A 13,069-nucleotide genomic window follows, 5' to 3' on the forward strand; every position below is an offset into this window, starting at 1 on the left:
GGGCAGGCTTAGTCACACTTGCATCAGCATGGACGGGAGCAAGGAAAACTCGTGGTGGCAACAGCACTCTGGGCTAGAGCAGCAGCTGGGGTTAGGTGCTGTGTGTCTTCAGGTAACCGAGGAAAAATCAGTGTTTTTGTGTTGGTTGGGTCAAGCTTTCACTTCTTCATAGTGCAAATGTCACTGATTGCTGCTGTATGGTAAGCGCTGCTACCACTGGAAAATGAGGAATGCCGATGTATTTCTAGTGCAATTAATCTTGGTAATGAATCCATTTGTCCTTTCTCTGTTGCTGGCTGACAGTAGAAATTAATAAGGAAATTTGCTCTGGCGCTGTGGGTGTGGGAACGGCTGGGGCCGGAGCTGCTGAAGCAGCCCGAGGTGGAAGCGCTCGCTGCCTGCTCCGTCCGTCTGCTGCTGGCTGGAGGCTTCTCTTGGTCCGTGCACGCAGCATCATCCATACCCCATCAGGGGCGTGCGGGGCCAGGGTGCCCTCGGTGTCAGCATGGATGGCAGGTTGCTGGTGGTTATTTGGGGCAAAGCAATGAGCTGGGCCCCCTGTGCAGCTCTGGAGCAGGCTTCGTTGCTTATTTTCTCGCTTATTTGGGGGACTGTGCCTGGCCCGTGCTGTAATGCCAGCCTCACTGGGGCAGTTAGTGCCACGCTCAGCCCCTTCTGGTCCTTACCCTTGGCTTTCCTGGAGTTAGGAACTGATGAAATGTTTCTAGCAGGGATTTGCATGGCGCAGTGTGAGCAGGGCTCGTACTCACGCCTCCTGGTGCCATTTGGAAAGGAAGGGCAGTCGGGGAGGTGGCTGCACCATATGGCCGTGCTGCATCGCGTTAAGGTCTTAGCACGGGCTGCTGGTAATTAAATGGAACCCAGACAGCACAGCAAAGGGGTATGCTGGGGCTGGTGAGCTTGCTCGGTGGTGCGTTATTTGAATTATTTGAAAGGGGGGATGTAGATGCATTTTGCCAGTGGTACCTTTGCTTTCTGCCTGCCCTTCCTGCTTTGCTTCCTGGAAGAGCTGTAAGGGCCGGTGCATTCCCTGGGGCTGGAGCTCGCCCGCTGCACCCCAGCAAATGTGCGATGAACGTGCTGAAAGGAAGAGCCTGGCTTTATTCAAGGCAAAACAAATGTTATCGGGCTCCTGTCCTTCACCAGGCATCCTGCACAAGCTGTTGTGGGGCTCGCACATGAGGTGAGGCGCTGGGTGCCTGGTGGTTGTTCTGAAAATCCCGATCTAAAATATTAATCCCCTGCACTTTGTGGTGCTGAGTGCTATAAATAGATGTTTTGAGCGACTTCTCTCGCAGGACTTTTTTTCCTACTTATATTGAAACCAATCTTAAATAACTATTTCCCTTTTCAGTTCTGTGGATAATTATCCAGGCTGTGGGAGTAGTTCTGCCTCTAAAATTCCCCAAACAGCCAAGCAGCATTGCTGGGAAGGAGGGAAACTTCAGTGGAAATGCTCGTAACATCTTCTGAGCTCATCATCCTCCCAGCAGTGGCTCCTTTTACAAATGCCTGAGAGCTGCAGATGGGGCGTGCTTTGCTTCCTTGGTGAATCTCTTTCTTCTGGTGCAGGGTTGCTGCTTTTTGCTTTTGACTTGTAGCCTGGGGATGCACGGGGTTTTGTTTGTGCAGTTCTGACCTATTTGTGTCTACATCACATCTGGTGGTCTTTTGTGAAAGGTAGGGGCTGCGTCTCCTCCTCCCTCCCCACCTGCTCCACGTCCCCTCCATCCATTTCCCTGGCTCTGCTCTAAGCATCTGTTGGGGCAGCCTCAAAATTGCCTTTTTTCCTGAGAGCACTTCACCGCATTTCCATGCCAGCTCACCCCGAGGTGGCCCGGTTCTTCCTGCAGGATGCTCCCATCCTTGCTGTACGGGTGTTGCAGGTGCTGACTGTGAAATTCCTGCTCCCGGAACTGCAGCCGTTAGCAAAACCCGAGGACAGACCCATCCCAGTGCTCGTTCCTTCGCCTTTTTCCACCATCTGCCGTGCACTGGGCTCTCGCCCCAGGCGTTCACCGGCCTCGTGTCTGTGCTGGCAGGGCTGCGCCGTGGCCTCTCCGCTCCGGGCAGCTCAGGGTGTGAGTTACCGCTCACATATTTCCTGGGCTGTGTTTATCAAGTCCCGTGGAATTGTTTCCTTGGCCCAGGTGGGTTAAGCCGGGCGTGCCTCTTGCATTCGGAGTGACCACAGCCACCTCTGCGTGTTTGCTCTCGTGGTCTGCGGGGAGCTGGGGGGGCCCCAGCAGGGCCCGGCTGGCAGCTGGGGCTCGATGCCCTCCTGGCCCGACAGGATGGAGCTCGTACCTCTGATGACCGGGATGTTACCCAAATAGGGTGCTGTTGGCCAAAGGGCTTTTTATAAGAAAACCGCCCCAGGCACCCAGCGCTGCCCTGCGGGACGGCCGGTTGTGAAATGCTGCTCCAAGGAGGGGTCGGGGCCCCCAGCTCCTGGTGGTCTCTGTGTCTGAGGTCAGGTTTTGATCCATCTTGCAACGTGGACCTGGCTCAGCAAAGCGCCTCAGCACGTGTCTGGGTTTGCATCAGTGGTCTGAAGCCCCCTTATGGCTCCACGCAGTTCAGTTGGTGTCCAAGCACTGCAGAATCAGGACCCCTTTCCTCAAGAAGGCAGCCGGCAAAACGCACGGCATTTCTCTTTCTAGTTGGTAAACTGCAGTTCTGACATTGCAGGTTCTTGAGTAGGTGTTTGCTTAAGATAAGGAGCTCTTTGCCAGGTGGGGACACTCTCAAGGAGCACAGCTTTGCTGGCGTGGGGCTCTGCACCCGTAGCTCTCCAGGACCCGAGGGTTTTCCATGTTTTCCACGTCCTCCCACGCCCTGTCACGTCTCTGCTCTCACCACTGTAAATAATGATCGCTAACAGCTCACAGAACCACGGCGTGTTGCGTTTCTCTGCATTTAGCTGGCCTGGACAGATTCCTGAGGCTGCTCGCCCTCGCAGGTGGCTGGGGTGGGTGCTGGCTGGGTGCTGCAGGGTTGGGGGCGGGCACGGGGCGCATCCTGCCCGCACCTCCCGGAGCAGGGCAGTCGCTTACGGGGGACACGGAGGTGTGGGCAGGGGCTGGGGCCTGCCCCGGGCCCTGCAGCAGCTGCCCTGGCTCCTGGGGGGCAGCTCAGGTCTCTGGGGTCATCGTCCCGGCTGCATTCGGTCCAGCCCCGATGCCTTGGGAATTATTTATGGAGAGAAACACCAGGAAAAGCTCCGGCTCTTGTTGTACAGGTTAGTGCAGGGGCTTTTCTCTCCCCCTGTCTTTTCCTGGTCCGGTGGGGTTAGCTGAGCTTGCTGCTCTGGATGTGGGACGAAGGGATGCGTGTAGCCGTGGGGAGGCTCTCAAGGGGTTGGGACAGCGAGGGGTGAGCAAGAAATTCCCCTGTGTTACCTCCTTGCCTGCTTGGTGGGATGTTTAGGGAAATTTGGGAACTTTCATCTGTGTTACTCCAGGGGTAAAACAGGAAGAATGTGTGGCGCAGGATGCTGGGAAAGCTGCCCCGTTTGTGAGAAGGTCTCTGAGTAGAGATGAGGCAGTTCTAAATGAGAGGCTGTAAGTGACGGATTTAAAACGTGCTGTTAGGGGGTGCCTGTCCCACCCCATCACTCAACACCCAGCGCAGTTATAACCGATGGATGCTGTGAAAGAACAGCGGCATCGGTCTAAAACCTGGCTACACATCTGCAGAGTTCAAGTCAAAATTATAAATACAGTTAACCTCGGTGTATTCCTTTAATCTAACACTTCATTAAACGTTGGAGGCTTTAGACAACTGCAGGGGAAAGGCAGCGAAGGGAAGGGAGGGGATCGGAGCGAGACCTCCCGTGTGCGGCTGGGTCCTGCGCTCCCTCTCGGCTCTAATCTCCTCCCTTGGGTTGTTTTATCTTATCAAGCAAAAAGGCCCAGAAATAGAAAGTTTTCCATGGCTAGCAGGACAAGCCCAGAGATGCACCAGCCCCAAGCTGTGCATTGCCTCTTTGTTAAAAAAAATAAATAAATATATATATCCGTCAAACAGCAGCGGGCTGTAAATGGGCGATGTCGATGCGTTATCTCCACGGGAGGAAGGCCTCTCGTGGAAGCAGGCGCAGCTCGTGCGGTGCCCAGCACCTCTCCCGTGCTGCCCGTGCTGGCCGGGGAGTGCTCGGTCGCCTCTCGCAAGGATGTCGGGAGGGAAAGCGGAGGCAGCCGCTTGCTTCGGGCTTGTAACGAAGCGAATCCGCAAAATTTTCGGGCGTTTTCCCAAGTCGAAGTCGTGGTCGGAGGGGCTGCAGCGGCCGAGGAGGGAGGTCTTGCTGCTGAAAGGTAGGGGACCGTGCGCTGCTGGGTCTGGATGTGTCTGTAGCTGCCGCGTGATGGCTTTCTGCTGCTAATTAGGTGTGATGGGGTTCCTGCAGGGCTGCCCTGAACCTGCCACAAAGGAGCGTGGTGGGAAAGGTGCTGGCCCTGCTCCTGGAGCCCCCAGAGAGGCTTCCCTGGGAAATCTGGCCCAAGAGCATCGTCTGCCTGGCAGCTGGTTTGTGCTCCAGGCCTTGCAGCGGTGCAGGGGACCCCTGGGCAAGTTACTGTCACCAGAAGGGTCGGGTCTGGACAGGCGAAACCCTTCCCTCAGTTTCCACCTGCTTTGAAAAATGAAAAACCTGATTTAGACCCAAACCTGCTCAGCCCTCGACTGCTGGGTGCAGGCACGGGGCAGAGGCAGGGCTGAGTGGCTGCAGCGGGGGGTGTCGGGAGGTGCTCGGTGCCTCCCAGGAGCTCAGGACCTCTCCTGCATGCGCTGGGTGGAGGCTGCGGAGGTGCCCTGATCCCATCCTGCCCACCAGGAGGGGACACGCAGCTCTCGTTAGGTCGCAGGGCCACATCCTGCAGCCTCGGCTGAGGTTACCCCGAGTGACGTCGGGTGGCTCCGGGTGAGCACGAAGGCAAACCTCGTGCGTGGCGTGCTCCAAACGCGCGTGCGTGAGCTGCCCGAGGGATTTCGGGGCTGGAGGATGAAGGGAAGAAAATCTCAGCACAGGAAGGCTCCAGGTGTGCTGCGGATGGCGTTCAGCCGTCGTGCTGGCCAAGATCTCCCTGCCCACGTTTTTGTGGGTTTGCTGATGTTGGGAGGATTTCTGCTTTTTTTTTATTTCCGTGAGTGGCAGGATCCTCAGCAAACCAGGAACTGGAGCTTTGAGATAATTCTTGCAATTTCAAGATTGATTTGAACATCGCACGGGTTGTTTTGTGGTGTGTCCTCTCTGATCGCGCCGCTTTTCCGCCTAGCGCGCGCCGCAGCGCCGCTGCTGGAAGTGCAGATTTCAGCCAAAAAACAGTTTAGAAGCATTAGGCTGAAGGATGCCCCGCAGCATCTGGGGCATTTGGGGGGCAGGGGCGGGCAGGGTGCCTGCAGAGCTATATTTAGGACTAAATGAATGGGGCTGTTTTGCACCATCCAGCTTTATCTCCCCTAGAAACTTTATCTGTGGATAAAGGGAAATTCTTTTCAGCCACTAGTTTGTTTTTTTGTGTGTGTTTCTCTTTTTCTATATTGGGATCACATTTTTGGGTTTTTGTTTTTTTTTTTCCCTTTAAAAAGAAACTGCCTTTCCAAGTGTTGCTTTGTTCGACTGGAATAGAAATTATCTCAAAGCCTAAGTGGAGGCATCCTGCTTCGGTGGCTCCTGGCAAGCCTGTCACGTGGCTGCTTCCTAAAGCTGTGCTGGCTTTCTAAAATTAGTGCTCCCTGCCAGATACGGGGTGATTAGGTCTGCTAATAGGTGCTGGTGACTAAGGAGGTGTCGTGCTGTAATCCTGCAAAGAAATGCCTGCCCGCAATGGGCCCGATCCGGAGGTGTGCTCGGGAGCTGTGATTTCTGTGGTCAATATTACGTATTTCGGACCTCGCCGCGTGCAGGTGCTGCAGCCTTCCTGCCCCATGGGCTGTGGTCGGGGCAAGCTGTCTAAATCTGAAAATCCTGGATAAAATAGGCAGCAGGGAATGGTTAATTTTTTTTTTTTTTTCCTGGTCAGGGGTAAGGAGAGCAGCACAGCCCTTGGTGGCCTCACGCAGGGACCCAGAGCCCTGCTCTGCTGGCGCCGGGTGCTCAGGGGGGGCTGCACCTGAAGCCCCCTCAGGTTGGCACCTCCAGCAGAGACTTGGTGAATGTCCCCTGGTTCAGTTGCTCAGAAGGTCATGCATTAAATTACCATGTAACTGCTCAGCTTATCTCCAATTAAAAAAAAAAGGCAAGGCTCCCTGCTTTCCCCCAGGCTTACTTGAGACAACTGACTTGGAAGAGGAGAATGACAGACAGCTGGTGCCAGATGAATGAGAAACGATTCCCCTGCCTCCCCTGGAGGCGATGCTCTGCCCCCAGGCACCAGCTCTGTTCTTGGGCATTCCCGCGTGGGAGCGTTCGTGGGGCTGAGCAGGAATCCCTGTTGCTGGAGCAAAGGTGGGACATTGCTTTGCTTTCCTGCAAACCTGAGACATTCAAAAGCAATGACTTGAAAGCCAAAGGGAGGGAAAAATAAGTAGAATACAGGAAAATGTGGGTTTTCCTGCAGAGGGGACTCCTGTTCTGGTGTCAACGTTACTGGTTTTTGGAGGGGCTCAGACGTGCATGTGCGAGTCCTTTGCCGGGAGCTTCGAGGCATATCCCCCGCTCCAGGTCTGCTCTGGAAGGTGCGTGATGATGTGAAATTCACAGCAGTAAAGGAATCTCATGCTTCAAGCTGTGCTGGCTCTTTTGGGAGAGCACCAGGGGGGTCTCCTGTCCCCACGGGGCCCCAGCAGTGCCCTGCTCCCCGCGAGACACGGCTCCTCCTGTCCCCGTGCTGCAGGAGCCCCGGCTTTCCTCCACCCCAGGGCCGCGAGCTGCCCCGAGCCCGTCTTGCTCGAGCGCCAGCCGATTTCCATGGAGATATCAAAGGACCCTACTGGCATTGGTGAAATATCTATAGATTTCCAAGCGACTCAGAGCAGTGCAAAAATAAATAAATAGCAAAAAACGGCACAGAGCCGCCACGCAGTGCTGCAGAGGCAGCAGGAGGGGCGGGGGGAGCCCGGGCTGCTTTGCAACGAGCTGCTGGCTGCCGTGGGGGCTCCGAGGCCTGTGGGGACGCCGTGCTGCTGGGCTCGTGTCGCGCATGCGCTGGGGGCAGCAGGGGCAGGAAGGATCCTGCTCGGCCGCGGTGGTGTCGCTGCGTGGGTTTGCTGCACTGCAGCAGCAAGCGCAAGGCGTGCTTTCGGTGCACCCGAGAGCATCCAAAGTCCTGTCTCCTTCTGCTGCGTCAACTCTTTTGCCTTGCTTTGGGGGGGATTTTTTTATTTTATTTTTCAGGTCAGTGACCGCACTGGAATTTTGGATGGTGTAAAAAGTTGCTTTAATGGCATTTGTAGGGCAGTTAAACATTAAACGGGTTGGAAGGGCTGTTAAAGCAGAAGGAGGCTGGTGGCTGCTCTCAGGGGAGAACGGAGGAGTGTGGCTTTTGGGGGAAAAACCCTGGGGGGGATGGGGGGGGGGTGACTGCTGCCATGTCGGACAGGAGGTGCTGGCCGTGCCCAAGGCAGAGCAAGGTGCGTGCCCCAGGAGGCGATCCCAGGGCTCTCCGTGGAATCCCTGCCTGGAGCTAGTTAATGGCCCGCAGCAGGACGGGGCAGCAGCCAAAGCAAACATGTTGTGCCAACGCCTGGCTGCCCCAGGGCAGCCTGCCGGGGGCTTGTAGGTCACGGCCACCACCTGCGTCCTGGTTTTGGGGCACTCTGGTGGTAAATCCACGCCTCGGTCACTGCAACCCCCCTTTGAAATGTTCACAGCTGGTGACCTGACATAGTCTGACTTCTGTCTGATACCGGGGTGGTTTGCCCCTTGACGCTGGAGAATTAAGCGTCCTTTTCCTCATGAAAAGGAAATCAAGCGTCCTTTCTCTCGTGGCCAAGCTTTGCTGCTGGCGCTGTGGCGTTCCTCAGAAGCTCAGCAGGGAAGGGGCATGAGGCCGTGTGGGTCTGGTGGGGCTCGGGCACATCCCGTGTCTGGTATGTTGGTGCTCCAGCGGGTCGGGGAAAGGCGGCAGGACACGAGGCGGGAGCATTGCCCGTGCCAGAGCGTCCTAACGCGAGGTTCCCTGGGGAGAGGGCGCGGGAGCGGTCTTTACAGCTGGGCTTTGCTGCTGCTTGCCCCCGTCTGCAGCTCGGAGACCCTGCCTTAGGGCTCCCGGGCTCCCCCCCAGCGGGGAGCGGGTGCTCACTGTGTTCTCCTCTCTCTGCAGACTGCAGGTACACGTGCCACCCGCAGTGCCGCAGCCTCATCCAGCTGGACTGCCGCCGGCCCGGCCCCGGCCAGCTCTCGCCCGAGAGCACCCTCGTGCCTCCCTGCAGCCAGGTACGCCGGGGTCCCCGTGGTGGCGGTCGCCTTGCGATGCTCAACCCCATCTCTCTACGACCTGTTTCTTGCTCCCGAAGGGTTTGACAGGGGGATGTTTTGTCACAGGCAGGTCAAAACCTGCCCGAATTGGGTCTGATCCGCACGGGGAGGGACAGGATCGGACACAGGCAGCGCTCCTCGCTTTTGCTCGCATAATCCACTGCTGCTAAACCGGCAGCACAGCAGCACGCAGCCACTTCAACAGCTGGCTTTATCTGGTGTCAAGAAAATCTGGAGGAAGCACCATCAACAAGGTGGTTTGTTTGTTTTTGGCGCGGGATGCATGTAAATGCTGTGCTGCGCCTGTGCGTGGTGCTGCCGTGAGCTGCTGGGGCTGGAGGGGCTCTCCCTGAGTTATTTGAATAAGGGCGTGAAGCCGTAGCTGTTTGTTTACATCTCCCTCAAATGTCAGCGGGTTTCCCCCAGCGACATTTTAAAAAAAAAAAAAAAAGCTTCATTTTTAGAAAAACTAGGAAGAGGTGTTTCTTCTTCAGGGTGACGAGGGCAGCCGGGGTTATTGATGGCTCTGATAATGAACACGGAGCCCACGCTTTGCAGCAGTTTGTCACTGATGTGACCCTGGCGTCATCCCCCCACGTGCCTGGGGAGCAAAAATCCCTCTGATTACAGCTGCAGGCTGTACGTACGCCTGCCCTGGGGCCCCGGCTGGGCATTCCCTGTCCCGGGAAAGGCTGCACTGCTGGGGTGCCAGGGGTCTGGTATGAGGGTGAATCACAGCAATAAATCTGTTCTTGTTTGCGCTTTTGAGAAGTGTACCAGGGACCAGCAGTGCCTGCATCCCTTACGCCTTTTGGGCTTGGACACCCTGATGGCTGGGATTTGGGAAGAGAGGTGGATGTTCAGGTTTGCACGACCTAGGCCCATAAGGGGGAGTACACAGCCACGTTCCTGTTGTGCTGCTGTTGGCCAAGTAGTTCTTGCTGCTTGAAAAAGGAGAGGTGAAGGGGAAATAGTGTCAGTATTTCAGAAAGAGACTAATAGGGTGCCGTAATACACCAAGGGAAAAAAAGGGGATTGGCTTCTGGAAACGCAGGAAACTTCAATTAAGAGGTGGCATAGTTGGAAGTCAGTAAATAGCATTACAAATGTAAGCAAACCAGAAGCACTGGAGAAATAGCTGCTTTAATATCACGCAGTTAAATACTGCTGCCGTGTAGTACCAGGCATTAATAATTCAGGCTTTGATCCAGCAAAGTACTTAAGACAGCGTTACGTTCGGGTCCCCGATTAGTCTCCCTGGGTGAAATCCAGGCTCCGCTGAAGCTGGCGAAAGCTCTGCTGGGCTCAGCACCAGGGCTGCGGCCCTTGGTCTGCTCAGAGGTTTGCACCCGGGCGCTGGTTTGTTCTGCAGGTCGGCTCGAGCGCAGACTGACGCTGGACAAAAGGGTCAAAATCAGATTTTATTTTACTTTTTTAATGGTGGCGACTTCCCAGGCAGTGATCTGCAGTGGCAAAGCTGAGGCTGCTCGGGGAAGCTTTGCATGGGGCAGCAGTGCCAGCTGTGACCGCTCCACCTGCACAGCCCCTGCAGCACGGCTGCTGCTGTAGCTCATTCTTCTGTTTTCACCCCAAAATGCCCAGGGCTGAGGCTTCAGTGGGGATCCAACCCCTGCACCCTTCGTGGGCCCAGCGCTCGCTTTCTGCTCGTGCCGTGCATGCTCGATGTAAGCCTCTTGCTCTGCTAAATATAGCCTGGTGAAGCTGCGGAGCTTGGTGCCACTGCAGAAGGATGCACGTTGCTAAGAGGACAGCTGATTTTTTTTGCGGTGTTACAAGTAGCTTTGTAAATACGCCGTTTGGATTCTTGCCTTCTGCTTTGAGATGCAGGTGTTGCGTCCTGCTGCACGGCTTGTGCTGACATCCCATTTCGTATTCATGTTGCTGGCTTGGGGGTGCAGAGCTCTCAAAGCCTCGTAGCAATTCAAGTCCTTCAGCTAAGGGATACGGATGGAAGGGTGCGAAACGCCGTCTGCAGCCTGTCAGGAGGGGAAGAGGTTTTCAGGAGTGGATGGATGGGGTTTGCGCAAGGGTCTGGGAGCCCTTGCAGAGCAGCTGAAGGGTCCCTGTGAGCTGACGGGGCGAGGGGCAGCCCCTCTGCACAGACGTGGTTTGCTGATGGTCCTACTGCAGCTACTCGAGCCGGGAACTCGAGCCAAGGCTCCTGCCTGCCAGCTCCCTGGGCTCGCTGGTGTGGTGTAAAAATAGCTCTTGGTGGTGGGAATTGTGCCTTGAAAGGGACATGAAGGACTCAACAGGAGAGCAGCCCTCTGGGCACAGCAGTGCCTTGCCTGGTGGGCTGCTCCAGGGCCTTCTGCAAGCGTGCGCTGGGGTCTCCTGGGGGCTGCACCCAAACCTCTGGGAGCTTTTCCTGCTGAACCTTTGTACCTCCACCTGCCAGAGCACCTGGTGATGAGTTCATGGATGGCATGGGAGGGTGCTCTTCCTTTTGGTTTGGAACTTACTATGTTATTAATGTAAACATCTCCCATGATTTCACAGCTCTCCATCATGTCTGTGCTCTCTCCGGTTCCTTCTTTCCTGACCTAGGCTGGCTCCAGGAATGGAAACCTTGTTGTACCTCTGGTCTGTGCTGCCCTTCTCCGCACCTCTTGTCATTTTTTATTCATTGGGGTGGGGTGGGCTGGCTGGCCAGGTCTTGCATGAAGTATTTGAAGTGTGTGCCTGGGATGGATTTACTCAGTGGCACAGTACCTTCAGGCCTTGTTCCCTTTCCCTTTCTGAAATAATTATGATGCTGCTTTGGCTGCTGCCGAGCACTGTTCATGGGGTTTCACCTGGGATTAACCTGACTGTGAGGGCTGCAGAGGGAACTGGATGCGTGTGAGCGTGCTGCGAGGGGGGAGCGCGGGGCTGTGCGCTGGGGTCGGCTGCAGCTTCCTTCGCCCCCGTGCTGGATTGGGCCCTGTTGGAAGAGACTCACACAAACCATAGGAACGGGGTTGCGGAGGAGAAGAAAAATGTGTTCCCTGCCTGTGAAGTTCCTAAATGTTTATAGCTCGAGAAGAGCCACAAAGCAGGCTGGAGTCCCCTTGCTCCAGGCCAGGGGAGCAGAGGACGGAGGAGGCAGCCCCGAGCAGGGGCCAGGCTGAGTTTCCGACAGGGAGCAGGGATGCTGCTGGTGTTTGGGGAGCTCTTCCCGAGCCCCTCACTGTGTTTTCATCCCTCTGCAGTGAGGGCTTCCTGCAAACGGGTTCGAGGAGCTGGGTTGCATTTTTCTGGCTGGCAACTGGTCCTGCCCCAGCTGGGGGAGGCTCTGCTGGAATCGCTGCTCCCCAGAACCAGCAGGGAGGCACCCGCTGCCTCCTGCACTGCCCAGGGCTCCCGGCACCCCTGGGGAGGGTTTGGGGCTATGTCGTCGCCAGCCCCCCTTCCCCACCACCTTTTGGGGCCGCACAGCTCCTCGAGCATCCTTCGGGCTCGGTCCAGCCTGGGCTCGTTTCCCAGCAGATGCAGTGCGGCTCCCGGGGATGCGCTAACAGAAGGAGCAAGAAGCCAGCCCGCGACGGCGATGTGGTTTTGGGCAGCAGGCACGCGGGAGGCTTTGGGGGGGACCCGGGGCCGAGCCCAGCACCTCGTCCCTGCGTGCAGGGTGAGAAATCTCGCAAGAGGAAGCGGCAGGGCCGCGCAGCAGGAAGGGGGAGGCGATGCTGCGGGGGTGCCCCAGAGGCCGGCCCGCGGGCACTGAGCGAGCTCGGGGGCGAAGAGCGGGAGCGAGCCGGCAGCGCTGCCCTCCATGCTGCGCGGGGAGGCGGGTGGAGGAGGAGGAGGAGGAGAGGGAAGGGTTACCCGGCGCGGCTGCCTGGTAGCGAAATAGCTGCGGCGGCTCCGGAGGATGAGCAGGAGCCGTTGCAGATGAGCGCCGGCGAGCCCAGGATGTGAGCGCGGCTCGCTGCGGGGCCGCCGGTGGTCGCTTGGCCTCTCGCCTCTGCTCGCCTTCGATGACCATCGGCGGCAGCATGAGCAGCGGGTACTGCAGCTTGGATGAAGACCTCGAGGATTGCTTTTTCACAGCAAAAACCTCTTTCTTCCGGAGCACGCCGTGCAAGGTCCCTGCCAAGGTAACAGCTTGAAAGCCGCTGCGCGGGGCGGGAGGTGGATGTCGGTGGTCGTGCGCGTCGGTCTGCAGGTGCTGCCAGAATTCGCTTGCTGTGGGGTCAGGAGCAGCGTGGTCTGAGGGGCTCTACCTGCCTCCTGCAGGCTCACTGCCTCGCTGGGGGGGTTTGCTCTGCTGCAGGATTTCGCAGCCATCTCTTGCATACCAGCTCACCCCCTTCCCAGAGGGTCCACGGAGGAGGAGCCGACTCCAAATGGGATTTTCAGCTTTATGGGGGCAGGCAGCAGCCCTGCGAGCTGGCAGCTGCTGTCCGTGGGTCAGTGTCCTGGACAGAAACCCACGATTTGGCCCCACAAAATACCCGCCGTCTGCGCGTATTGTACCTGTCGGGTGGGCAGTGAGATGGGGAAGTTCCAGGACCAAATCTGTCTGCAAACTTGTTAACACGGGGGTGAATGTGGTCCTTTCCTGGGTGTGCGAGTGCGTGTCCCTGCCTTGGAGATGGAGAGGGTGCTTGGCTGGGCAGCGTGTGG

General features: G+C 57.0%; 1 protein-coding gene across 2 annotated transcripts in view; it reads left to right on the forward strand.

Annotated features, from left to right (window-relative positions):
- The window catches only part of RASSF5 (Ras association domain family member 5), a 29,326-nt gene that overhangs the window by 1,409 nt on the left and 14,848 nt on the right, over window positions 1-13,069 (forward strand). Inside the window, exon 2 of one of the 2 annotated variants that reach the window (XM_066982846.1) lies at window positions 8,286-8,398. In XM_066982846.1, the coding sequence (XP_066838947.1) occupies window positions 8,286-8,398 (113 nt within the window). Of the gene's footprint in view, window positions 1-8,285; window positions 8,399-12,108; window positions 12,541-13,069 lie in introns of those variants that run through there. The other variant, XM_013189719.3, reaches the window with a different exon arrangement.

Source organism: Anser cygnoides, chromosome 25 (assembly GCF_040182565.1).
Source record: "Anser cygnoides isolate HZ-2024a breed goose chromosome 25, Taihu_goose_T2T_genome, whole genome shotgun sequence".
Taxonomy (NCBI): domain Eukaryota; kingdom Metazoa; phylum Chordata; class Aves; order Anseriformes; family Anatidae; genus Anser; species Anser cygnoides.